This window comes from Ochotona princeps, chromosome 18 (genome assembly GCF_030435755.1).
Source record: "Ochotona princeps isolate mOchPri1 chromosome 18, mOchPri1.hap1, whole genome shotgun sequence".
NCBI lineage: Eukaryota > Metazoa > Chordata > Mammalia > Lagomorpha > Ochotonidae > Ochotona > Ochotona princeps.
Window position 1 is genome coordinate 6,360,959 of NC_080849.1, and position 27,523 is coordinate 6,388,481.

General features: G+C 37.3%; 1 protein-coding gene across 9 annotated transcripts in view; it reads right to left on the reverse strand.

Moving 5' to 3' along the window:
- Positions 1–695: 695 nt before the first annotated feature.
- CCDC102B (coiled-coil domain containing 102B) overlaps positions 696–27,523 on the reverse strand; it is a 244,983-nt gene continuing 218,155 nt past the window's right edge. For 5 of the 9 annotated variants that reach the window (XM_058676869.1, XM_058676870.1, XM_058676873.1 and 2 more), the window contains 2 exons: positions 18,115–18,218; positions 3,774–4,031 (listed from right to left, as the gene is read on the reverse strand). In XM_058676869.1, the coding sequence (XP_058532852.1) occupies positions 3,989–4,031; positions 18,115–18,218 (147 nt within the window). In that variant the 3' untranslated portion in view covers positions 3,774–3,988. Of the gene's footprint in view, positions 955–3,773; positions 4,034–18,114; positions 18,219–27,523 lie in introns of those variants that run through there. The other 4 variants (XR_009247058.1, XM_058676867.1, XM_058676872.1 and 1 more) reach the window with 4 other exon arrangements.

Below are 27,523 nucleotides of genomic sequence, written 5' to 3' on the forward strand. Positions count from 1 at the left end.
TTAAAAGGTGCAAGGATCTTAAACAAAGTTGAATATAAATCCTGCCAGATGAGATTTATCATTTTGTACCTTTCAGGTGCACTGAAACAAAGCAGAAACGTAATTTTACAACTTTCAGGCAATTCTGAGCCTGCCCATGGATGAAAAGAAGGTTCATTATGCAAATGCATTCACTTTTGATTCATAGGAAGTCATTTTTATATTTTCAGCTCTCAGAGAGCTACTTTAAAGGTGTTGGTGATGACCTTGTTCTAATAACTTTCCCATGAAACTGTTGCATTTTCGGTAATTTATTAAGACAATGAGAGAATAAAATCTGCACTCATTAGAACTAATATAGCTTTGGTTAGCTTTTTGAGCCACAAACCCAAAAATCAGACTCAGTAAGTTACACAGGAGGTCTTTATTTCAGCAACAGAGGTGGCTGTGGAGAGAAGGGAGCAGAGAGAGTTTGACAGACTGCTCCCTGGTGGGAGACGGCCCAGGACCACTTCCACATGGCAGGGTGACCATGTGATGGAAATGCCCACCCAGGGTACACAGCACTGGACTTTCATACCTTTCGGTGTAGGGGACGGGGAAAGGCTGCTGCTGCTCAGTTTGCACATGCTTGTGACGTGTCATGGCAGGTGTTGATCTTCTGCATAGACAGCGTTTGAAACATTTTTGGATGGAGTATCTGCTTGACCTTGGCAAAGATAGCACCGAGGTTAGTGAAGCGTTCTTCTGTTTGTGGCCAGAGGGAGGCAGGAAGGAGAGCGCGCACTGGGACTCTGCTGCTTGGTGTTTCAAGGTTACCAGGTGATCGCACTTTGTGATAAACTCACTTGTTTCCTAATACATTTAACTCCTTCAGGAGCTGCTTCTGCTCGGCCCAACAGCTTTTCCGTGTGTTTCTCCTTTGTCTTCTAAGGAGTATGAGGGTGGAAGATTCCTTGTTCATTTGTGAAGAATCTATGTAAACTATTAAGAATGAAGCCTTAACATGTACATACCCAACCAAGTTAGAAAACATTCCATGTGACTTCTGTTTGTGTATATCCTGTGCAGTATGAGGCTATATTTACAGGGGTATATATCAGGTATGGATAAATACATGTGTTCAAACTTCTTTCCTAGTTTCTATTTACAGATTTCTCAAAACACACACACATTCATAGTTTTACATGCAATAATATGTGGACTGTAACTAGAAAAATGTATTTTCTTCAGTGAGTTTAATATCACTATGGCATTTCAAATATTGATGTATGCACATACAAACTCAATTCCATCTTTTGACTTTTTGATGTGTCTTCTTTTCAATATTCCTCAAATCCATGATTTAAATTATTGAAATGGTGCAAGAATACACATATGAAACATCACACAGTTATAAAGTTACCATGGCAAGGCAGGAAGCACCATTTCCTCAAGAAATGAGCTATTTAAAGGGCTCCTACTGGTATTGCCTGACACCTGCAACTACAAGACAGCTTTCATCTCAGATTCATGGTTTTTAACTTTTAGTCATCAGTGACTTTTTATTATAATTTTGCTTTTCTATATATTCATCAAATTAAATTTTAAATAGCTCCCTAATTACACAATTGGTTTATGACATATTCTGTGATGTTTAGTTTTCTAATTCTCAGATGAATGATTTTTCCCTAACTGAAAGGCACACTACACCATAGAGTAAACTTGAAATACCAAACACACCTTTCTTTTAAAGTCTTCAGGTTTATTTTCCTTTAATGGAAAGTTTTATGATTTCTCAAGTCAATAATTAGACAAAGAACGGCAAAGAATACAAGAGTGCAGTTGCAGTGGTGTGGCAATGCCACAGCACTGTTCGTTCCACTTCAAACAACAAGGAAAAATGATCTCTTAAGTTTCTGCCTGCTAAAATGTGGTCTCTGTTTTTCCAGGCTGCTGTTGTTAATAATTTTTTCCTCTAACCTCAGCCTCCAACCTGTGCCAATTGGTCTCTGAATTCTCTGGGGGACCTTTGCTTCTTGAGGTGCTCTAACCGTCAGGCAGCTCTATGATGCCTGAAAATGTCTAGGCCCTTTTATTTTTTTCAAAGAGTGCTTGATAGTATAGGAAATAGGAGAAGAATTGATAAAATGATGTATTTTTAAAAACAAAGGATATTTAAAAAAATACGCTTCAATTCAGCAGCATAAGAAACCTATTACTTGTGGGGGCAGAATAACAACAAAGATATATATTACTCATAAAAGTTATTAAAAGCACCTCAATAATCTCTATGATATTACTGAGTATTTGTGTTATCATGAACCCAAGATGAACTACTCTTGAAGCCTGATGAAGTGACTGCTAAGTTGCCAATTAGGAAATCTGAAGTGCCTACTGCTTGGTGGGAGCACTACTACCACAGAAGTCACCATGCTGGGCATTTTAGTGTGCCATTGGCAATCCCATGAAGTGGGAGAAGCACCTTGTGCTTTGCTTTTTCTTTTGCTTTTACAACTTACAGTGATCATGGTTCTGGGGTATGAAGAGAAGAGGGGTGAGTTATGAGAGTCAGTGTTTACCACCTTGAACTGTATTGGTGTAACAACTATCCAAATCAAAATTGGATATAATTTATCCCCCAACCTTCACCTTTTAGCCATGTGTAACTCCTCCAGAATTTGGGCTAATTTGTTCTGTCTTTCTATACGTAGAGGAAATGGTTGAAGGTTTTATTTCATTTGAGAGACAGAAAAAGAGGGAGAGGTAGTGAGTGCAAGAGGCAGAGAGGGAGGGAGGGAGGGAGGGATGGAGGGAAAGAGAAGGGAGAGCCTGCTGCTTCATCCCCAAATACCCTGAAGAGCTAGGACTGGGCTGGGAGTAGGGAAGTACATCTGGCTAAGCAATCTGGATCTCCCACGTAGGTTGCAGGGACCCAGTTACGGAACCCCTCAGTTGCCTCCCAGGGTTTGCAGAAATAGGAAACTGAGATTGGGAGCTGGAGTTGAGCTCCAAATCCAAGCAGCCCAATACAGAATGCTGGTGTATCAGGCTTCAGGCTAATCACATGAACCATGGAGTTTAGAAAACCAGTATCTGTTGTTTTTAGGTATATGGCAAACAAAAATTCAGTAAAACCACCACCAAATTTGAAAGTCCACATCAGCTTTTATTTGCTGAATGGCTTTTTTAAAGCACAATTCGTGATGAGAACAGGATGTGGTAACACAGCTTATCTTTGCGTTTCTTGTTTGCGAATATCACATAAAAGTACTATTTTTTAATTATTCAGATGGTACATGAATTATATAGTAGACATGCTGAAAAAATGTGGTTTTTCTGCTTGTAAATATTGCTTAAAATCTGATATTTATGTCTTAGAAGATATCTATTCTATAAGGAAGTCGATACTTTTCCCAAGTTAGAAAAATATGATGCTACACTAATTTGTATTGACTATTCAAATGTCTGAATATATTTTACCTGCTTATGTATATTTCAATTTGTATCCACTGTTTTGGCTATGCAGCACATGCAATGTTTATGTAATATGCAAATGTTATACATTACATCTTATTATGCCAATGCAACTATATATTAACTTTTATGTACTCACCAACTTAACCTATTTTCTATAAGGTACATTTATTCACATATATTTTTCTGCCAAAAATATCTTTGACAGAAAAATTTTAGCTATCTGAAAATAAAGCCTGATTAAATATACCTTTAAGCTTAACACATACTGAAACATAGGAAATATTATGTTTAAACACACAATATATATTATATGTAGATATATATGGACACACAAATAAACCACACAATAAAAAGAAACACATTTGATTTTCCCAGAAACAGATACTGATTCTCAATGTCCATTTTCATTTTCTTCTTCAGTAACAATATTTCCAGCTTCAGTTGTATACATTTCACCTGTAATGCACAAGGAGAATTTCCAGACTCACTCGCTGTAACATGTGGCTTTCTGGCAAAAATCCGGTCAATGAGATACCTGCAGGACTGTCAGTCACTTCAGGGCACATTGTTCTTCCACTTCCAACTTCCTCCACCTCTGCGATATATAAAGCAGACAGACAGCTCAGTCCCCAGAATTTGATACCGATTATAGATCCTTAAGAACAGAATCCATATTTTCTAGAGGGAGAAATTTAGAAGCCGGCTTCCCAACACAGCAAGATACACTCCCCTAGGCTTGGATTGCCTGGCTGGAGAATCATTGTCACTGGAAGGGAATGCTCTTTTCCCGTGTTTTGAGAAACCTCCTTTATACCATCTCACTTCGCCCTTTAGAGCAGAAGTCGTGATTTAGAGCCAGTCATTCTACAATACATAAACATGGTACTGAATATTCCAGTGCAGCTAGATTTGTTTACTATAAAGAGACAAATTTCCGAAGTCACAAATCACTTGTGTTTATTGACTTGATATTCTTTCAGTAATGCAGAATTCCAAATTTCACCTGATTCAGATCATTTCTTCTACGCTTTAGTTAGGAGCACAAACTCTGTAATCAACTTCCTGTTCATAAACACCTACATTTATTTTAAAAACGTAGACCTTTTTTTTAATAACAGTATATTTCAAGATGAAGAGTTCTGAAAGTAGAAGACACTTTCTCAAAAGTTATATGCTATGTTGCCACTAATTTTTTGCCATTTGTTTCGCTAATTATACACCAGAAAAATAACTGATCATCAAAATTTAATAACTGTAAGTAACGCAGAACATCAGCCAAGATCCCAGAAAACTATCTGTGATGGAATCAATACTTATGTCCTCACAATGGACCGTGTAAGCACTTTCACAGCCAGAGTTCCATAATGGTCTTGACAGACATGGCAATAATCATATTAACACTGCAGATATTTAAGTAAGGTATTGTATAAATGCTCCAGTCAAAAATGCTTAGTTTACAATTCTTATTTGTTTATTGATGATGGAAATAAAAGAGGACAAAGTATAAACACCTAAATTTAATGTTCAGTCATGAAAATGCAAAACAAGATATAAACGTCTTGAAGCAAAAAAAATCAAAAGAAATATTTTAGTTTATTAATTTGCTTTGTCATGCTCTCTTAATTGGATGTATTTAATAGGAATATTTAATTGTGGTTAAAATTATTGAACAATCATATATATGGTATCTTGAAACATACTAAATTTTTAAATAAGGTAAGAAGAGACAAAGATCTGAAATATATCTAAAGGGTATTTTTTTAATTTATTAATTACATTGTATTATGTGACACAGTTTTATAGGTACTGGGATTCCCCCTCCCCCTCCCCACCCCTCCCCTAATCCTGCCCCCCACCCCCTGTGGTGGATTCCTCCACCTTGTTGCATTTCCACAGTTCAAGTTCAGTTGAGATTCTAAAGGGTATTTTCAAAGTCAAAAAAACAGGCTGATTTTCTCAAGGAACTAAAAAAAAAAAGTATGGACTCACATCTTAACAAATTTAAAGAAGAGATATTCATAAATATACAATATATTATGTCACATCATTAATTCAGAGCTGTGATTCCTTTTTGAGTGGGGATAATTGCTTTATGCTGAAATGGAAAACAAGTATACAACCTCAATGTTTTCTTACCAGACACAATTTTAGTTAGTTAATATGATCATTGTGAAGAGGCACACACTCGTTATTGAATTCACGGCCATGTCTCTCATCTTTGTAATCTTAGCAAATAAAACATGGGTTCCCTTTAAATAGATCAGAGATAATAAAAAGATGTCTTTGAAGAGATCTAGGTCCTGCTTTCATGTTCTTCAGAGCAGGAACCCTTAGCAAAATGCTAAGAGTATCACAAAGATGAAGATAATGTAGCCAGCCCCATTTAAAGATTATGAGTTTAGAGGGTGCAGCATGTAAGATTTATTTGAGTGATAAATCATATTAAATTTTCTGTATCATCATAAATTATAAGGAATTAATTTTGATATATTTTGTCTGTGTGCAACTTGGTAAAAACTGTTGCTTAGGTTTGCACTTTCACCTGTCTGCATAACATACCTTAGGAAATAAGGGAAACTGTTCAACTTTTTTATAATGGAAAACAAATATTTTTCTCTTAAGGAAATATTTCTTAATACAAGCTCCAGGCAAAGCAGTAGAGAAGGCGAACACATCTTTGATGTCACCAAGCTCACAAACATAGAACACACTCATGCCTTTATGTAGACATAATTTTATGAAGATAGCGAACCTGTTGGCACAAGACATTGTTCCTGAAAGCACAAATTCTAAAATATCTAAAGAAAAGGCTCTCAGAAAAACATTGGAGAGATATGCTTCCTGTATTTGAGTTTATTTTATAAAAAAACCCAAATCAAGGGATATTTTTTTATGAATCACGTTGCCTACATGCTGGTGTAAAATTTTCATAACATCAATAATTATGTCACAATATTCAAGCAAAGAGTAAGCATAACATTATCATCCTAGATCAAAATGCCTGTCAATATGTGATGGTCATAGAAGATGGCTCCTTTATGTAACATACAATTTTAAAATCATTTCAATTGACAGCTAAAATTATGTTAATTTATGCAATATGTTATTTTGAAGTAAATATTGACTGTAAATTAACATATGTATTATTCCACACTATTCACATTTCTGTTTTAAAAATACTTATTTTTTAAATTAATTTTTAGTTGAAAGGCATAAACAGAGAGAGAGAAAAGAGGGAGAAAGAGACCTGCTGGCTTCCTCTCTGAATCCTGGCAATTTCCAGTCCTCAAGAATGTGAAAGTCAAACAGGTGTCCAAGTGAGTGGCAAGAGGATGTGCATTAGGAGGAGCTAGACTCAAAAGCAAAGCTGAGCTTGATCCAAGCTCTCCCATATGGGATGTCGGTATCACGTGTGGCGACTAATCAGTGCCTTAAATGCATGTATCTGTTTAAACATTTCTTTCAAAAATGGTGCAGCTTTCCATGAAATTTATTCTGATTACTGTTTTAGTTGTCATTTAAGTTTGATATGAAACTGGAAGAATGCCATGAAGATGTCTAATAGCCTCTGTAGACACAAACAATGCTGTTGCTGAGAGAGTAGTTGGAACATCAGCTGGAGTAAATTTAACCAAGGATATGAAAGATCTATGTCCACAGATTTTCCCTTCTAGAATGACCCATTGCCAGAATCCTATGAAGTATGCACTTTTTCAGAGTATATTCTTCCATTTAATTTGTCCTGAACAAATATTTCCCAAGCATTATTTCCCAGTAGATGTATTTTCATAATTTTCCTGACATTCTATTTCTGCTTTTGCACAAAAATCATTTTTAAACATAATAAAATATTTTGATATTGTTTCCAATGTGCTTTTGTTTTTGTAACTGAAAGATCTTCATAGAACTCACTGAAGTTTTCTCCCATATTATCTGCTATAAGTTTTATAATTTCATGATTTTCAGTTAGATGAATGATCTATTTTCAGTTAATCTTTGTGAGGGAATTGAGGTCTGTCTCTACATTCTCTTTCTCCCTTCCTTCCTTCTTTTTTCTTTCCTTCCTTCTTCCCTTTACTCCTTTCTCTTTCTTTTCTTTCTTATCTCTCTCTCTCTCTCTCGCTCGCTCTCTCTCTCTCTCTCTCTTCCCTATCTTCTCTTTTGGTAGCTACATGAAGTAGTTCCAGCAACATTTGTTCAGAACACCTGTCTCATCTAGATTGTATTGCCTTTGCTCCTCTGTCAAAGATCAGCTGATCTCATTTTTGCACTTGCTGCATTCTCTTTTCTACGCCATTCGACTTTTCACCAATCCTGCTTTTTAAAATTTGTTTATTTTATTATTTTTTTAATATAGTTCTACATTCTTCCACCCTCCCCAAATCTCCTGCCCTCTACTTGTTTCCCATACATCACGTGGGTTTTGATATTTTATTCTTATCTTCATTTCTTAACAATGTTTTTTTTCTAATTAATTTCTTCAATGATTCATAGGTCATACAGAATCATCTTTTTCTTTGAGAAGATTTTTTATTTTCTTTATTTCTTCAGTGACACATTGGTCATTTAGTTATTCATGTTGTTGTAAATTTTCTAATTTTCTTCCTGTTTTATGGCTTTCCAATACTGCTTTTATTACTGTAACTTTCATTGCTGTAATGATAGTATATATTCACACTGTGTAGATTTTGATTTGCAAGTGTGTTATTCTCCTTCAGTATCATACTAACCACTCTTTATCTTTTGCCACCATTTACAAACTTCAAAATAATTTGTTGGTATCCAACAAATCTGAGTGCACAGAATAAGCAGGAAAAAAATGGGATTGTGACACAGTTCACCTGTGTAGAGATATTTCTACCTTTAGTTAGCTTGTAGATTTTTAAAATTGCATTTTGTAGTTTTATTCATAAAGATACTATATATATTTTGCTAAACTTCTACCTATTTCAGCTTTACATGCTAGAATTAATGGCAATGTGTTTTCATTTCAAATTTCACTTGTTTATTGCTGGTATATAGCAAAATGCTTGGGTTTCTAAGAGTTTAGCATTGGGTCCTCTGTATTCTACACATAAATAATAATTTCTCTACAAACAAAGATGGTTTTAATTCATCCTTACCAACTTTTGCGGCTTTTACTCCAAGAAATTAAACACAACTATCACTGCCTCACTCTGAAGAGAATCTAGTATAAATTCTAAGAAATCCCAAATAGGCTTTAGGAGGAAGCCCTTTTACATTTCTGTTTTTTGTTATGAATAAGGGTCAGTATTTTCTTTGGTTTGATTATATCTACATAATAACCACACCTTTTTTTCCCCAGTTAATCTGTGTAAGAAATAACTACATTCTTTGGTAGGGAATTTTCCTTGAATTTTGAAGATAAATACCATATGACGATGATGAATATTTTATAACAATCTAGATCCCATTTGCCAGGATGGCCCTTAGTATTTGAGCACCCGTCATAACAGATGAATCTGCCCTTGTGTTTTATGCTTTTCTCATCAAGCTCAAGTTTCAATGACTTACCACTTCATAAAACACATTAGAGAAGGATCTTTTGAACCTCTCTAAAATGTTTTCAACTGACCCTCATAGTTTTGACATTTATCATTACAAGGCAGTTATAAACCTGGTTTACTTGTATTCAGGATGATTAAGAAATTTTGTTAATGGCTGAAATAGTTACAATAATTGTAATCATTGTGATCATTGCTCTATCACGACTGTTTTCCCAATTATGTCCTAGAAAATTAGTTTTATCCAAAATTGTAATGTTCTTAGTTTATGAGGTTCACTTTTGCTTTAGAAAACTACAGCTTCAAATATTTTATCTTTTAAAACTTTTAACAATCATGTATCTGAGTGTGTTTCTTGATCAATTTTCATGGAACATTTTGATTTGATAGGAATACTTGATAACCCTTGTGACCACTTTTATTGTCTCTCTCTCCATCTGCTTAATGTGGAGGGAATTCAGTTATGTGTCATGCCCCAGGGCCCAGAGCTCACACTTAGATTGGGAGGTGGGCAGGCCCCGCGCTGTGGCTCTCCCGCCGTCCCGTGTTTGTGGTGTCTGCATGATGGAGTTGGACTTGTACAATTTTCCATGTTCATTCATCTTAGTGACTTCAGGAATAGGCTTCAACTAAAACTTTCATGTGCAAACCACAGAGGAGAGTTGAATGAGTCACTTTAGGAAGCTGTCCTGACAAACACTGCCTGCACATTCTTACGTCAGCAGTCACTTTAAACATGACAATGAAAAGTGTTCTGTTATAGTACAATATTTAAAACACCCTTTTATCACATTTAGTTTATACCCTTATTCAGCCAGAATCTAAAAGGTACTTGATATATAGTTATACCAACAAATACTTTCATTTCCCTTTATTAAGGGTGGCCCATAGGCAGCAATTTGGAAAATGCAATTAATTGTGCTTAAACAATAAAACATTTCACAGTATCTTCATGACCCATAAAAGTTAATGTAGTTTTGGAAGTGTTTAATATAGTCCCAAAGAACAACTAGAAGAAAGTAGGTCACCCTGTAAACAAATCTCTCCTATGAAAAAAATAGCAGTGATACAAATGATCCAGAAAAGAACAGACTAACTCAGCGTTGGAAAAACTGCTTCACACACATGTGATTCATCTTCGCCTCATCTTTTTATAAATGTAAACCTGATATTTGAAAATGTTTACAACTTAATTAATCAAAAGAAGTATCTCAATGATAAAGTACCTTCAAATGATTAGAATAGTGACAGCATTTAACAAAATAACAAATCTTACTTGTTATTAAAATAAATAAAAATTTTAATTCTATATTTGACAGCTTTCAGAAAATCAAGAAGGGAAAAAACAATACATAACACTGTTTCTAGAATTCTTTTGTAAAGCTGAGAGAACTGTGTTGTTGATATTGTGAATAAAACAATTAACTATTATTTTAAGTACTTAATGAGAAAGGTACCAATGTAAAAATAGTGATTGTACCAAATTAAATATGCTTCCTGTGTGGCAGCTTCCAAAAGTTCAAGTGATGTGATCAGAGGCTGTTACACTAAACTAATAATATTATTTCTTCTATTTCTAATTCTCTAGAACTCTATTAAATTTTAATAATCCCTTAAAATTCAAGATATGGATTTTCTCTGAAACGAAATATCAAGAACACATTGGTCGCTGACCCAGTTAACAACTAGCATTTATCATGTGCAACAAAGCTACAGCACATTATATGGCACATATGAAGTAAGAACCCTGGGCACAGAACAGCACATTAAACAATCGAGAGGTGGGTGTCTGGCACAAGGGTTAGATGGCAACCCATGCCTAGTTCAAGCCTCAGCTCTCCCACTTCCTGTCCAACACCTTGCTGATATGTAACCTGAGGAGGCAGTAAGGGAGGTCTTGAGTTGGAGAGAGACCCAAAATGACTTCTGAACTCCACTTCTCTGCCTGATCTACCCTATCTGAGCAGCGGGAGTGAACCAGCAGATCAACAAACTCTCATTCTCTTTCTTCTTCAATAAGGCAAAAGTAGGAAGGTTAAGCAAAAGATTGTACCAATATACAAAAAGAATCTCATATTTAATATATGACAAAAATTAAAAGAACCAGTAAGAAATTCAAGGTAAGCATCCTAGGTGCTAAGACAATCTCTAATCAAGAAGTGGCATTTAAGCTGACACCTGAAGCAAGAGAAAGAAGCTGGGAAAGAAGAACGTGCGAATTTTAAAATGTGCCAAACTAATGCTGTGGACAGTGGTTTCCAGTTTCAGGAAATATTGAACAAAATCAGTGCCGGTGGTAGGAACAGAAAAGGACATCGAAAGCCACTTAGGAGGCTGACATCATACTAAAGTTTGTAGGTGAATGCAAGCACTTCAAAATTCTACTTAAATTTAATGAGAAGCTATAAAAGAGTTTTCACCGGGAGACTGACATAAATTGAACTTCCAAAAGGCAACCATTTAAAGTAGAGTATGTCCTGACAGTGGAGACAGAACTTAAGAGATAGTGCTAACTTAGAGTAGCAGTAGAAAGATGGAATCCTGCTAGTTACAACCATTTTAGGATTGAACTGGTGGCAGAAAGACCTTCAATCTTTCTTTCCCTTCCTTCCCCTTTCCCTTTCTCTTTCTCTCCCTCACTTCCTCCCAGTAATAAAATAATAAATCCCAACAATATTTAATTGACTTGTAGAAACCATAGTACTATGGTACAACAAAAAACAATGAAAGGGCCCAGCACGTTAGCCTAGGGGCTGGAGTACTTGCTTTGAAAGCACTGGGGTCCCATGTGGGCACTGGGTCTGATCCCAGAGGCCCTGCTTCCCATCCAGCTCCTTTCTTGTGGCCTGGGAGGGCAGGTGAGGATGGCCCAAAGCCTTGGGACCCTGCATCTGTGTGAGAGACCCAGAGGAGGCTCCTGGCTCCTGGCTTTGAATTGGTCCAGCTCCGACTGTAGCAGTCACTTGGGGAGTGAATCATCCAATGGAGGATCTTCCTCTCTGTCTTTCCTCCTCTCTGTATACTTGATTTTGCAATAAAAATAGACAAATCCTAAACAAATCTTTTTTAAAAAAACCAATGAAAAAACACCTTTTCATAGTGTTTACACATTGTTGACTGAACAACCTGAGAGTACTGAGCTTGGATTGTTACAAGGCAACAGAAAAATCATGATATAAAATATAACACCATTTAGGCCAAATACAAAGCATACCAGCTCTATCAACTTTTTCTGCCAAAACATTCTGGAATAGTTCACATGCTTTTTCTTCCCTGCCAAGAGTTTCTGTCAGAGCAGGAGAAAATGACATTGACAGAAAAGGAAAGCAAACAAAGGTGGAAATTGGAAGCCAAGAAGCTGTCAACCAAAATACAGCATGCACATCCGCAATGAAAGACAAAGGAAAACGACAAGTAGGTCAGAAGGTTGAGGGACAGACTGCAGGGAAGAGAACCCGGGTCCCAGCAGAGGCCGAGCTGGGCCGCAAGCCCTGCCTCTGGCTGCCACAGCCCGCGTGCCTTCTGCACACCGCAGACCTCACAGGATGGTTCCACGCAGTGCTGCCGACGCGGGTGACCCTGTGTGACACTTGCAGTGCCTAGTGCTGTTTTAATAAGAAAAGCTTGTTAACAGTGTACAATATTGAACTGCATTTCAACAGCAAAGTACAAGAAAGCATTTCAAGTGTAGCTAACACAACTCTAAATCCCCTTCTTGTATCACCTATCTACAGCAGCAATTATATTCTTATCCTTAGTTTCTATAAATCATTAAGTCATGAAGGTAATACGCATTTAGTTGCATATTTAAACTCCTATTTTCCTATTCTACTTGTATGTTTTATGAATTTATAACTTGAAAAACAATTTAAAATAACAAAGGTAATTAGACCCACATAAACATCACCTCATATTCATAAGAAAAATTGAACTGGCAAAAACAATTAACAGAAAAAGATAAAAAGTAATGGCATTTGATCAATCAGAAATGTTGTATTTGAATAATATTCAATTTGAGAGCTTCATCAGAATCAATTTAAAGACTTAAGTCCCCAGATTAAATGTACTGTTCACAATCACGTTAAAGTTGATGCCATTTTTATGTATTGACTCTGGTAGTCAAAGTGATACTGTCAAGAGACAAGTACTGAAGACATGACGATATCTCTTACATTAAACTTAGAAAGTGAAATGACCTTCTTTGGCGACAAACCGATGGACCTGTAATTCCATTCAGTCCAGTATGTTTTTCATGTGTACAAGCAACTGGACCTGCTGGTCCTAGAAGAAAACTACTGAAATGCATATACCAAATTCCTGGAAAAGGAACCATAACATGAAGATCAAGAATAGAAATGGACAGATCAAAATGTCATGAAGCTTTAACACTAACTGTGGAGAGGTAGTTGTGGTTAAGCTACCATCAGAATGCTCACATATCATGTAGCAGTACTTAGGATCGAGTCCTACCTATTTCTGATTCAACTGCTTGTCGATGCCTTTGTGTGGCAGAAGTTGATTTCTCAGAGACCTGGATTGCTGTACTCATGTGGGAAACTCTGAGGAAGTTCCCAGCTCCTGGTTTTGGCCTGACCAGTGCCTGACTTTTGGGAGCATTATGGGAGGGCTCCGGCAGACTGAGCCATGAATGAGTGCAACTGGAGACCAGCATGCTTAATAAAATTAGCTAGTCCCCAAAAGACAAATAATATAGTTCTTTCTGATACATGGTACTTGATACTGAATACAAGACCCCACAATGTATAAGAATGAAGCCAACAGGTTATGACGTGATTGTTTCTAGCCCTTGCCTATATTCTTGTGAAACAGCTATGTTTCTACTTTTTACTTGCTGAATGCTATGGTTTGCCTTAAGCCTGTGATTATAAAGTAAGTTGAAAGTAGATTATTATAGAAATCAAAAGAGAAAAAGAAGGGAGGAAAGAGGAAGGAGTGATTGAGGGAGGGAGAGAAGTATAGTTATCTTCTTAGAACTGTATCTATGAAATACATACACATATAATTGTTTTCTTTATATTAATAAAGACTAATTGTTAAGACACTTAAGAATCAAACTGAGTTTAAATAAAAATATTTTAATGCTTTCATTTTAAAGTGCCAAGGGCCAAAGCATCTTTAAAAAAGAAAAATGCTAATCCAAGCCTAATCCCCACAAATAAATTAATCATTGCAGATTGGTAATGTGATCCTTTTCAGAATGCACATAAAGTTTGACATTACTTAGCTCGGCGAAAAGAATGGAAAAGTACTTGTGCAGAGCTGTGTGTCACACAGGCATAAATAGCTTTTAGTCACTTGAGAAATGACACAGTTTAAAGGACTCAAGAATATAGCAGTTGTGGTTTATGCTGATTATTCTTGTACCTCAGAAATGATCACTCTCTGGCTTAAATATAAAGCACAGGGGTTAAGAATGAAAGATATGTGATGCGACTACTTGTTTATATCTCTGGTCCACAATTTTCATGTAAGGTTTACAAGGGTAGAAAGAGCAAACGGAAATCATCAGATAAATCCATTCAGGGGAATATTTAAAATGTTATTTAATTATTGACTTCAATCAGTGCTGTAACTAAGAAATTTCTTATTGTTAAAATTCTTTAAGTGACTCATAACAGACAAAAATCAGCTTGTATACTTATAAAACCAAGATGGAGGCAAAGCTCCCACATACAGTATAATCCTTGTAGAGTACAAGATGCAGAGATAGCATTAAGTACATTTAATCTGTGGGCTCAAGCCTTTAAATTAAGAGAACAAAAGTAATAAAGAAAAGGGAAGATATTAATTGCTTATGTGTAGTGTTAACATTTTTAAACTCTCATAAAGCAGAACTCTCAGTTTGACTCAAAATAAAATCCGTGTACATTTTGCTGAAAGATTCCGCAAAAGTCAGCAACGACAAATTTGAGAACTGAGCACCAGCATTCCCCTCAAGATACTTCGTGAATTTTGTGGTAAGTTGGGAGCTCAAGATTTAAGTCAAAACCGACTTTACAGAGGCAAACGTCTCCAACTAGTTAAGTAGAAAGAGTCCACCTGGAGGACAAGGCTTGGCTACAAAAGAAATGAGAGAGGACAATCCTGGAGAAAGTCCATTGACCCAAGGGCACCTACGAACCCGGGTGAACTGGAGAAGACTGAGGACTGAAACCAGCACATGGAGAAACTGTGATTGGGAAGACGGCAAAGAGGATAAGATCAAAGTAAACATTCACTTCCCTTCAAAGAAGTAAAAATGCTCCTGCATTCATAATTCATACACACAATATTACACACAGAGATAGGGGACAAGAAAGAGCCAAGATGGAGAAGTATTCATTGTGTATATTTTAAAAACACTGCTGGCATGCTTTAACAAACAAGCTCTTCAACACGAAGGTAAAGAGGAGTGATTTAGAAACTTTGGTAGTGAAAATCCAAGGAGATTGAGCTGAGCTAACGTGAGAGTACTTCCAACTGTTTTATCAGAACTGAGCAGCCATTTGGCATTAATTTATTGAATAATAGAAGAAATCTGAAGAAAAATGGATCAGAGATGGGCAGCCAGAAATCAAAGCAAGTAACAAGTAACAATCAGGGATGATTAAGTTCAAGGGAAACAAAATGGGTGCAAGATAAAGCATTCTAAATGAACACTGCCTGGCTGTTTGGCAAACTATCAACAGGGACGTGACTACATAGCTGCATTTCACAAAAATGTAGTAGAAACTATGATGTGAAAGATGAAAGCTTATGGAGACTACAGTCAAAGAGTGACATCTTAATTGAGCATCTCCTAAGAGATGAACATGAAATGAGGAGTAGGAAAAATGCACACTCCAGGACAAGAGGGAAGCGGGAAGGAAAGCACCACACCAGGAAGAGCCATTACCTCTGCAAGACAGCCTTTGGTTAAACGAAATGTGCATCCCATTTTTATGAGGCTGAGTGTGTCATAATATACAGCTATTGAGACTTCCGTTTGCTTTAAAAGGCTTTCCCAGCACCGATGACTAAAACGTCTCATTTTCTTAAAATACTTAACAGCTTCCTTTTACATTTTGATGTCTGCTTTCTTTGATGAACTTCTACTTTCATTGTATTTGATGCAAATTTTCAACATCTTGTATTTGCATCTAATTTCACAGATAAACTTCATTTGATATTCTTGCATCTTCAGGTTGGAGTAGAGATGAAAATGTACACTCCCACCCATTGATTCTGTCCTCAACCACCCCATAACCAACCAAAGCCCACAAGAGCCTGAAGCTCAACCTCGGTCTTTGATGTGGACAGCAGCGACCTAACTACTTGCAAGGTTACCTGCTGATTCCCAGAGAACTCAAGAAAGTTGAAACCGGAAGCAGGTCTGGAAGTTAAACATAAACACTTACATGGAATGTCAGATTCCTAACTGGCAATGTGTCCCTATGTACCTATCTCTGTTGAATTTTTATTTTTGCTCCTCTGAAGAAATGGCAACAAAGTCCATGGGTTCACATGGTCTGTTTCAAAGCTTAACTCAATTCCAAGGTATTATCATGGGAAGAAGAAATAAAATTTAGTATTTTGTGTTTCAGACATCATTTTACAGATATTTTAACTATCGTGAATGCTATTCTTAGCCTACAAATGTAATTGAGTAAAATTAACACATATTATATAATTTATTTTCTACTTTCTGTACTTTCACAAATTTTAAATTTTATACCTTTAATCCTGGGAATAATCCAGGGTCAGGCCAGGCTACAACACAGAAGGCCACTGTTCTTTGGAAAAAACTGCGCGCACCACACGTGTAAGAGCTACACTAGTCAACAAAGCCTCTGGACTGCAGTCTGATGCAAAATCAGCTGCCAAATACCACCTTAAACGTCTTAACTCTTATAAGGCTATGTAAGAATGTAGACAGTACTGCAACATAAGAATAAGCAAAGGCAAATTACTTCGTCTAGATATTGCTTCACCATTTGCATAAAATGACAGAGATTTGTAATAGAATGCTCTTTACGTTTTTCTTATTACAGTATCTGTTTCTTTAGGTTGATCAATACAAACTGTTATTATAGTTGTATTTGAAAGTGTGTATATTGAGAAACCGATTAGTGCAACACAGAAATGTATTTTAAAAATGGTTCTTAGACCTTCTTCTTTGTCTACTTTGATACCTATACATCCACCCAGACGTTTGTATACGCATACTATTCATTTGATTAGAAAAAGAATCACCCTCTGGCTCACCAAAATGCTATAAAACAGATGTTTGAGAAGAGAACTAATTAGCAGACACAGTCACTTTTTCCAAGGGGATGCTGACTGAAGAGGCAAGCAGGAATCCAGAGGGCAGAGCTAAAAATCACTTCCATGCTTGGGGAATCAGTTGTGATGTAAATAGTACAGGCTTTCTTGATGAATGATGAGAAACTAATTACACGAAGGGAAAAACCCAGCATGCAGACATTCTACCCACTGAATAGAGCCTGAAGAATGGTTCCAGCTACTATTATATTAGACAGAAGAACCACGCACTTAAACATAACCAACTCAACAGAACCATGGTTAACAAAAATTATTGCTGTTCTCAGCTATTACACATCCACACAGTTGTTGCTTAGCAACATATAACAATGTTTTACCTCCCAATATTCTAGAGAAAAATCACTGAAGTACACACCTTTTTAAAGTCATTACTAATATAAAATGAATGTTCACTAAACAATCCCATCCTACCCCATCCACATAAGCAGCCATTCTCAAGCTCTTCATCTGGGTATATGACCATCAGTATTGAGAAGAGTACATGAGATAATGTACATGAAGCATCTAGGATGTTTCCTTGCTCATAGTGAACCTGTAAGTGGCATTTATCAGCAAAGGTGTGTACTGAGATCAAAGAGTAGTGCTTTGTGGTAACTGAATTATAATTTGGGAGATTAGCATGGCATAATTGGGAAATACTAAAACCTACTCAATTTCATTCTGGGATTATGAAATGAGTAGGTCTTTAGAAATGAGTTTTGATTTTCTCCTTGTATGTTGTATTCTGAAGACTGATGATGTGCAAGCAATTAATCTATGTCTAGTGTTGACAGATAACAGTTTGCTATTCACTTTTATTTGCACTTACGTGCAAATAAATAGTACTTACCGGTTTTGTAAATGCTTGATTTCAACCTCTAGGTTTCCATTTGTTTCTTTCTGTTCATCCAGAGATTTCTGGAGTTTATGGATCTGATTCAGGGAATCGCCAAGCTGAAAACAAAATAGAATATGTTGCCATTAGCTTTGAGAGATTCCCTTAACAGTATGGTGACTATAGTTAATAACAATGTTCTGTATAATTGTAAGTAGCCTGGAGTAGCTCTTCACTGTTTCACCAAGGGGAAAAAAAAGATGGATTTGTGAGGTTATGCAAAGGCTAAGTACTTCATTTAGTTCAGTTGCTGCTTGAAGGACACCGGTACAGATATGTTAGGCACATTTTTCTCTTAAAAATTATTTGTTTGACAAAGCAGGAACAGATTTAGGCAGAAAGGCGAATGGACAGATTTGTGGGAGGAAGAGAATGGGGGGAGGAGAAATCAGAGCATCTCCCTTCTGACCATTTCATTTTCCAATGACTGCAATAGCTGGGGCAGGATCGCTGCCAAGATACTGTACTTTGCTTTGGTACATCCGTGTGCGTGACGGGAACCAACATAATTTTGGGCATAATCTGCTGCTTTCCAGGGTGCGCATTAGCAGGCAACTGGAATCAGAAATAAGACTGAAAACAGGCACCGTGGTAGGAGATGAGAAGATCCCCAATTCTCTCTCAACCACTGCCAAGGACCCTGAATTTCCATTTTTGGAAAGTGAAGCTTCATCTGGAAAGTGCAGTCATATTTAGATATTAGAACTTCAGCAATGTTTTGGTGTCATTCTATGAAAATAATTACAGTTTGAATATAGCATTATACTGAAACTAAAATTTGTTTATTATATTCAAACTCACTAAAGAAAAAAATTCCTCATAATAGTCATTTTTCCACTGTGCTAGGAATGTTTGCTTATGAATAGCATAGGAATGTCACTGGGGAATGTAAATTTGATGAATCCAAAATCACGATATTTAGAGCATTATCTTACAGAAAGAAATAATGAAGTAATGAGATTTGGATGGTGAAGCTTCCGGCAGGTAGTGCCTGGGATGTAGGCGGGAACTGAGACGCTGTTAGGAGCCTGATGCAAGGGCTTTAGGCATGAATGAGTTTACAGAGCATGTATGACGGGGCTTTAGTAGTGGGGGCAGGAGGACCAAGTGGCAGACTCCTGTGGAAATGAAGAAAAGCTGTTGGGGCCTCTCATTTAGTTTTAGAAGACAGTGTGTCTCCCAAATGTATGTCCTACATTTGTTCTCAGGGTCACTGTCAAGGGTACAGATAAAGAACTAGGAACTATGGGCAACTGTTAACTGCAAGAGTTAAGATGTCCGTTGGAACCACACATCTTGTATCAGTCTGCTTAGGTTTGAGTTGTTAGACTGCTATGGATTCCAGCTTCCTGGCAGGGGGCAGTGGTAGTTTGAGTTGGCAGGTCCCTGTCCCCACTTGGAGACCTGGACTGAGTTCCTGGTTTCTGCCTCTTCCATGCTCTTGCTGCTGTGGGTATTTGGGGAGGCAATCAGCAGACAGAAGATTTTCTCTTTGTGCTTCTCTCTCGCTTTTTTCTCCCATCTTTGCTTCAAATACATTTGTAAGTTGATTCAAGTGTGTGTGTGTGTGTGTGTGTGTGTGTGAGTGAGTGAGTGAGAGAGAGAGAGAGAGAGAGAGAGAGAGAGAGAGAGAGAGAATAAATTACTAAAAGTAAAATGCTGGGGAACCTGATGGCAAGCTCGGAAGCAGGAGCCATCCGCCAGCTGAGAAGTAACTGCTGAGAGCTGAGCGTTTGCTGAGGGTAGGGAAGGGAAGACGCCCCGCTGCTCTGCAGCTGGACTTCTGTGCTAGCACGCATCCAGCTCCGTGTCCGCGGAGCACAGCAGCGACGCCTGGAAGCTTCTGCGCTTCTGCGCTCCTGTGCTTTCTACAGTCCAGCTTAGAGTCCTCTCCTGGAGAGGGCATTCTCAAGTCCCCCGGTAGCCTCAAACACTGGAGAGTCTGTTGATTGTAATTTTAACATAGAACTACATCTTAGAAATATTGTAACAGGGAATAATAAAATAACAAAACAAGGGCTTGGCACGGTAGCCTAGCTGCTAAAGTCCTCTCCTTGAATGTGCCAGGATCTCATATGGGCGCTGGTTCTAATCCTTGTGGCCTGGCTTCCCATCCAGTTCTATGCTTATGACCTGGGAAAGCAGTGGAGGACAGCCCAAAGCCTTGGGACCCTAATCTGTGTGGGAGACCTGGAAGAGGCTCCTGGCTCCTGACTGGATTGGCTCAGTTCCAACACCTGGGGAAAGCATCAGAGATGGGAAAGGGCCTGACCCCTTGAGCCCACAAGGAAGACCCTGAATAGGCTCCTAGATCCTGGATTTAGTTTGTCTCAGCCCTAACTGCGGGAGCCACTGGGGAGTGAAACAGCTAATGCAAGGCCCCAGTCACTCTCATCTCTCTCCTCTCTAATTCTATGAAATACATAAGTAAATAAAACTTTTAAAATTGTAATTTACTATATAAGGCAAATTTGTTTGTTAGTTTTTAACAGATTCAGTGTAGTCCATAAATATAATTCTGTGATTTTCCTTCCACTCCTCCACCTCCCTCTTTCTTCCAAAAAAAATTTTTTTTTACTTTATTTTTATTTGAAAGGACAGAGAAAGAGACAAAGAGATCTTCCATGCACTGATTCATTGCCCAAACAGTCACAATGGCCAGAGCTGAGCCAGTCCGAAGCCAGGAGTCAGGAGCTTCTTACGGGTTTCCCATGTGGTTGCAGGGTCTCAAGGACTTCAGCCATGCTTTGCTGCTTTCTCAGGTCATAAGCAGGTCTTGGATCATAAGTGGAGTAGTCAGGACTTGAACTGCCACCCTTATGGGATGCTGGCAGAAGCTTAGCCCACTGTACCCCATGGCCTAAGAAGCAAATTCTTAAACTGTGTATAGGGCAGTGTCTCCATGCTGTAAAATACATACATGTGATTTTCATTTGGAATTTATTGAGTACGGCGGGTGTAAACATTAGGAAGTGAGATTCGCATTGTGGAGCTGCTCCTGGTTGTGCCGCATCAGGTACAAGCCCCTCTTTGCAGCACTGAGTGGCTACAGCTTGTGTTTGACACAGCAGCCGGGGATCAAAATGAATACTGACCCTTGCACAAAACAGAAAAACTGACGAGAGGAAATGATTGCATTTTATTTAATAAAATAATAGTATAAGCAAATTAATTTAATCAGTATTTGAGAGTCATAGACACACATTTATGAAATATCTCAGAAAGTAACTGCAGCTTTTTCCCACTGGGACAAGTTTCCTATAATATCCTTAAAACACATTTATTAGGAACGCAAAAAATCACATTGTGGCAAAATATGTGTATGCTTATGGAGGTATGATGCATGCATACACATCTTTTTGAGAAGATACATTAATTTATTTGGAAGTCAGAAATACAGAGAAAGTGGGAGAGACATAAAGAGAGAGATCTCTGTTGGTTTACTTCCCAGATGGACACTGCAGCCAGGCTTAAGCCAGGATCCAGAAACTCCATCCTGGTCTTCCACACAGGTGGCAGAGAGCTATCTTTTCAGGCATGTTAGAAGGAGCTGGATCAGAAGTGGAGCAGCCAGGACTTGAACTGGCATTCATAAGGGATGCCAATCATAAGTGACTGTGATAAAACACTGACCCTATCTATCTATTATTCTATGTATCAGCAGTGTATACTGTGTGTAAATGCAAAAAAAAATTGTAGGAGGTGGATTAATGCAGATTAATTAGAAAGATAAGGCTGAAAGAAAACAGAGTAAAAATATTATTGAGGAATCTAAGTGGTTTTAAATATTATTTATTTGAAAGGAAGAGTTACAAAGTAGAGACAGACACAGTGGGATCCTGCACCCTGCGGTTAATTCCCCAAATGACCAAAGACCGGGGCTGCACCTGGGTGAAACCAGGAGCCCGGAGCTTCTTCTGGATCTCTAATGCAGGTGGCAGGAGCCCAGGGCCTCAAAAAACCTGTGCTGCATTCCCAGGCAATTAGCGGAAATCAGGGCAGAAAATAAGTGTCCTGCTACAGGAACTGTACCTGTGCCCTTTCACAAGCAGGGGCTTAATTTGCTGAGTCATAACACCAGCTTCCCTATAAGCTCATTTAAGTATGCGTATATAGTAGTGTGTTTTATATTTTATATATTACATTTCCATATATATTATGAAAAAATATATAAATACAATACATTTATATAACATAAATGTATGTGCCCATATATAAGGATACACACACACACACACACACACACATATATATATATATATATATATATATATATATATATATATATATATATAGAGAGAGAGAGAGAGAGAGAGAGAGAGACATATATCCTTCTGACTTGTTTGGACAGAAAGAACATATTTTGAATCAAGACATCTCTCCCCCAAATGCCTGCTGACCTGTCTACCCAAGCCAGCTATCAGCAAGGATTCTGTGGCATCTGCTGGGTAAGATATTTTGGATTATTTATACAATTTCTTTGCACCATTTTAGGAATTTCAAGCTTTCATGAAATTGGCTGCTACATTTTCCAAGTATTTTCTATTTAAAATAGGCAGCATCATTTTATAACAGGTGGTTGGCAAAATGTTAAGAAATATTAAACAAGCTATCATTGATTTATTCATTACTGAAATAAGTTATTGGATTTTGATGTCTGTAAACCATCACTTTTCTGATAAGTTGTAAAAATAATTCTGGTGCTACAAATGTAAGATTGATGAAAATGATTAAACAGCAGAATAAATCTTTGAATAAAATTCTTTACAACAAAAGATACAAAGTGTGGTTACAGTTGAAATAATATTATGGAGAATTTCAATAGGGAATGACAACATTTATATTTAAGAGATTCCCATGATTAGGAAACTGTATTTTCGGGAACCTGAATATGGTTTTCCCTAACTGAGCCACTGTAGTGATTAGAAGGATGTTTGCAACTAATTGTTTTCCAAAGTCTTTACTATCATCTTGAAAGATGAAAGGCCAGCTTTCCAACTGGGAGGACTAGTGTGCCACTGTACTTCTTTATTTGAAGGCATATGTAACAAGTCTATGATGAGGCCCAACAATCAACCCTCCAAAAAACTAAGGATGAGAATTATCAGGGAGGAAGAAAATTGGAAACTCCTAGCTGTAGATATCTTTATATTGTGAGTAGCTGCTTGGAGGCGGTGTTTTCTTGGCCATAGAATACACACGCAGATCAACAGAATTAAATCACGGCCACAGATCAGAATTTTTACATCAGTAGTTACTTCAGTCTTTTATGTGAGTGTGAAGACATTAAAATGAGGAAATAATATTTTGAAGAAATAGCTTTTGAGCAGTTAATATTCACAAAGAATAAACTTTTACCCAAATTTCACACCATCCATATAGAATGAAGACTCAAAAGGAAATGCTAAGCTAGAAAACTTTTTTAGAAGAAAACATGGAAGTAAATTTCAGGGCATTAGATTGGGCACACAATAGCAAGAACATAGCAGCAAAATAAATTAAAAAATGAAAATGGTTGAGTTTTTTGAAGTTTTAAGCATCAAAGGGTACTTTAAGAAAGTGCAAGAATAATTCACAGGATGAAAAAATGGAAAAGCCCCCGTTTGCAGATGACATGATTCTCTATGTGAGGGAACCAAAAGATTCTAAGTGCTTCCACATTCTATCACATGGATGAATTGGAAAACATTTTTCCACATGAAAGAAGTCAGTCACAAAGGGCCACAGTCTTTGATGCCAATTGCGCAAAATGTTCACAATTGGTAAATGTATAAATACAGAATGCAGAATGACTGTTCACATGTTTGGGGTTTCTTTGCAGCTAGAAGAAAACACGTAAAATTATATTGGAGTGTATCTTAGATAACGACATGACCTTAAATTCTAAAACTTGACTATAACTAGACAGTGACTTTTTAAAGTCTTTCTCAAGGATTAATTTTAGATGCAGGTGTTTGGCCTAACAGTGCCAACACCATTTGGGATGGCCACATCCTACGTCAGGGGCTTGGATTTCTGTCCAGCTCTTGGCCGCATTCCAGGCTGCTGCTAACGTGCTCTCTGGGAGCAACGGGTGATAACTCTGGTGACTGCGGTTCTGCTGTAGACACAGATGGAATTCCAGGCTCCCCTTGGCCCAGCCCTGACTCTACAGTGTATTTCATGAGTGAACTATAAGATGGGAGAACTCTGTATCTATTTCTCTGCCTCCTAAACAGATAAATACATAGTAAACAAAATCCCTTCCTTAACATTTCAAACAATTCATTTGACAAAAGGGCATCAACATCTAAAATTTATTGGTGTTGCTTTAAATTACAGTAAACGGAACAATTTTATGATTACTGACATAGGGAAGCATTGAACAAGGGTCATGACCAATGGGAGAAAAGCATTGGATATTCTACGATGATGATGGTTCTTCATTTATACCAGGATACAAAACATTTGTTCAAGATACCATAGCAACTGCATAATCACATCAGTGCTTCAAGTGGCAAAATTTTAGCTCAAAGAAAACTTGACCTTCCACTTATTCACCTGGGGTGGCAACATCTTAGGTGCTCATTGTTCATCATCTTGAAAAGAAACACTTATGTAATTACACCCAAAATATATACAGCTATAAACAATCTATTCTTATCAGGATCTGTGACAAAAAGCAAAGGGCACTAATTTGTACCTGGTATCTCATAAGGGGTTTCAACTGGATCTTTATTAAAAATGACTTCACATTGCATGAATTTGAGGACTCCACGAGTTATTTGGGTGCAGAGACTAATACCTTTTCTGAAAACAAAAAAAATATTCTCAAGTCATCTTAATTTTTAGGACAATGTCACTTGTATTTGACCATCATGTGATACACACGTTCCTCACTTTCCGGCAGAGAGTCAGGCCGTGTTGACCACTAATAAAGTACTCAGGAAACTAGAAGTCTTTCTTCCTTGCATACTTTAGGTTTTGCTCAGTTAATGCATGGCCAATGTCTGCTTTCAGAAGGAAGCATTTTAGAAACACTGGGGGATGTGCCTTTCTGTCTTTGGACAATTGAATGGAATCTGACATCACAGAACTCCATGAAAGTAGTAGAATCGACACTTCTGTCACAAGTTTCCATCTGTTATCCCAGATCATGAAGCACTAGCCTTCAATCAGTATTGGATCCAGATATGATACTATTATTTGAATTATTTTAACCAAAAAAGGAAATTCAAAAATAAATCAGTTGCATGAATTCAAACATTGAGATGAAACATCAAAAAGTCTCTTAAAGGAGCTTAAATAGTGAAAACAGAAGAATTTGAATGAATGGACTTGATTTTACTCATTTCTGCATGATTTGGTAATTCATTCTCATGGTTTTGGCATATCAATACAGCCTCATTGCTAATAATGTCATTAGCTATACCATAGGTGATCGACACAGGCACAGTCCCCTGATGAGTCAGAAAAGTCTGCTTCCATATAAGACAAGGAAACATACATTTTAGGAGGGGCCAGTTTGGTGACAGAGCAGGTGCGGCCACTTGGGATGCCAGCATTCCGTATGGCCTCCAGTTTGTGTCCCAGCTGTTCCACTTTCAGTCTAGGACCCTGCTAATGTTCCTGGGAAAGGCACATTGCTAAAAGTCTGTGTCCCTACTACCCACAGGGTTTCCTTAATAAAACTCCTGGGTTAGGCTGCCCCACAGCTGGCTTTTAGGGACATTTGGGGAGTAAACCAGTGTGGATAGGAGCTTGTCTCTCACCTCTCTCTGTAACTCTTTCAAAACAAATGATTTCTTTTAAAGAAACATAAGTCTTAGGAATGGCCATTTTATTCAGAGCAAATTTATTTTCATCCCCCCCCAAAAAATGAACACAAGGAAAAATAAGCAGAAATAGAAAGAAAACCAGTAACTATTGTGATTAATTGGCTTCAACTGAGGCTACAGATACCAGTGAAACAAAAGTTGATACACAAAACTAAAAAAAAAGAAAAAAGTATTATATCAAAAATTAAAAGAACAAGTAGGAGAAAGAAAATCTGCTCAAAAAGGTGTTTTATAATAAGCAGACTCCAAGATCAAATAGTAAGAAATACAAATGAGGTGCAAAGCAGCCAGCAACAGTTCTGTGATTGGATTATAAATGGAGGGCCTGAGGCTTAATTTCCCTCAGAGGAAAGGAATGACATTACCATCTAAGATTGAATTTTTGGTACGGTACAAGACAAGCTGGAAGGCTCTAAAAAGGAAACGTCGGATGGATATTTGTAACAGGAAGCGATTCTTTCATCTACAAATCAGAATTCTTTGCAGATTACGGTTTCCAAGCTGAGGAAACAGGCCTAGGAAAAGGATTCTCTCTGCAGCCCCGCCTTCCCCAGGGAGGCTGAGTCATGAGCAGCTGCGGGAACATTCCTGGGTGTATTTTCATGGATCTAAATAAAGGCAATTCGATCCATTTTTCTTTCCTGGAACTAAACTCAAACAGAAAATCATAGCAAAACTGATACTCTTCCATGTAAAGAGATGACATATAAAGGCTTTGTCCATAAGCGGATGTCCTGCCAAGTAGTTCTTAAATACATTCCTGTGGAATGTCAAAGAGGACATTTTCAAATGTAATGTTGCAAAAATTGTACCCAAAATAAAAATGGTCACCTCATCATTTTGTACCCAAAATAAAAATGGTCACCTCATCATTTATGAAATTACATGTTAGCTTCTGAGGCCTAAATTTACACGCTGATTTGCTGCAATTTTGGCTGTTTTATAACTGAGTCTGTATCTTTATTTTCCAGATACTTAAACACCCCAAAATTTACAAATTTCTTCTTAGTAATGCTAATTACTATTACCTTAAATAATTGCTATTTATATCATTAACTGAGTTACTGAACAGGAGTAGTAAAAATTGTTAGCTGGAATTTTAGGTTAAGCTTCTACAATGGAGTAAAATGTTAACATTTTACTTTACATGTTTATTAGTGCTTATATATATATTTATGATTGATTTGTATTTTCCTCTCATCACCAAGATTTTGAAAAAGGGCAAAAAGGAGTAAATGGAAATACAGTCATGTCCCACAAAATGTGTGCAGTATTGACATATAAGGAAAACATCTCTTCCACTAAATAAGTGGAATAAGTTGCCACACTTTTATCTCAATTTAGCTATAACATGTTACTTTTAGCCTCACATTAGTGACCTTGCTAAAGTCAAAATTACCTCATGAATCCCAATGGATAAAGCTGGCAAATTTTAATGTACACTCACCAAAACAGAATTTAATTAGGGATAAGTGAAAATTGACTAGAAAAAGAATAAATGCTTTCACAAAGTGGATTTCAAATTTCTTTGCTTCCCTCTTCTTTGA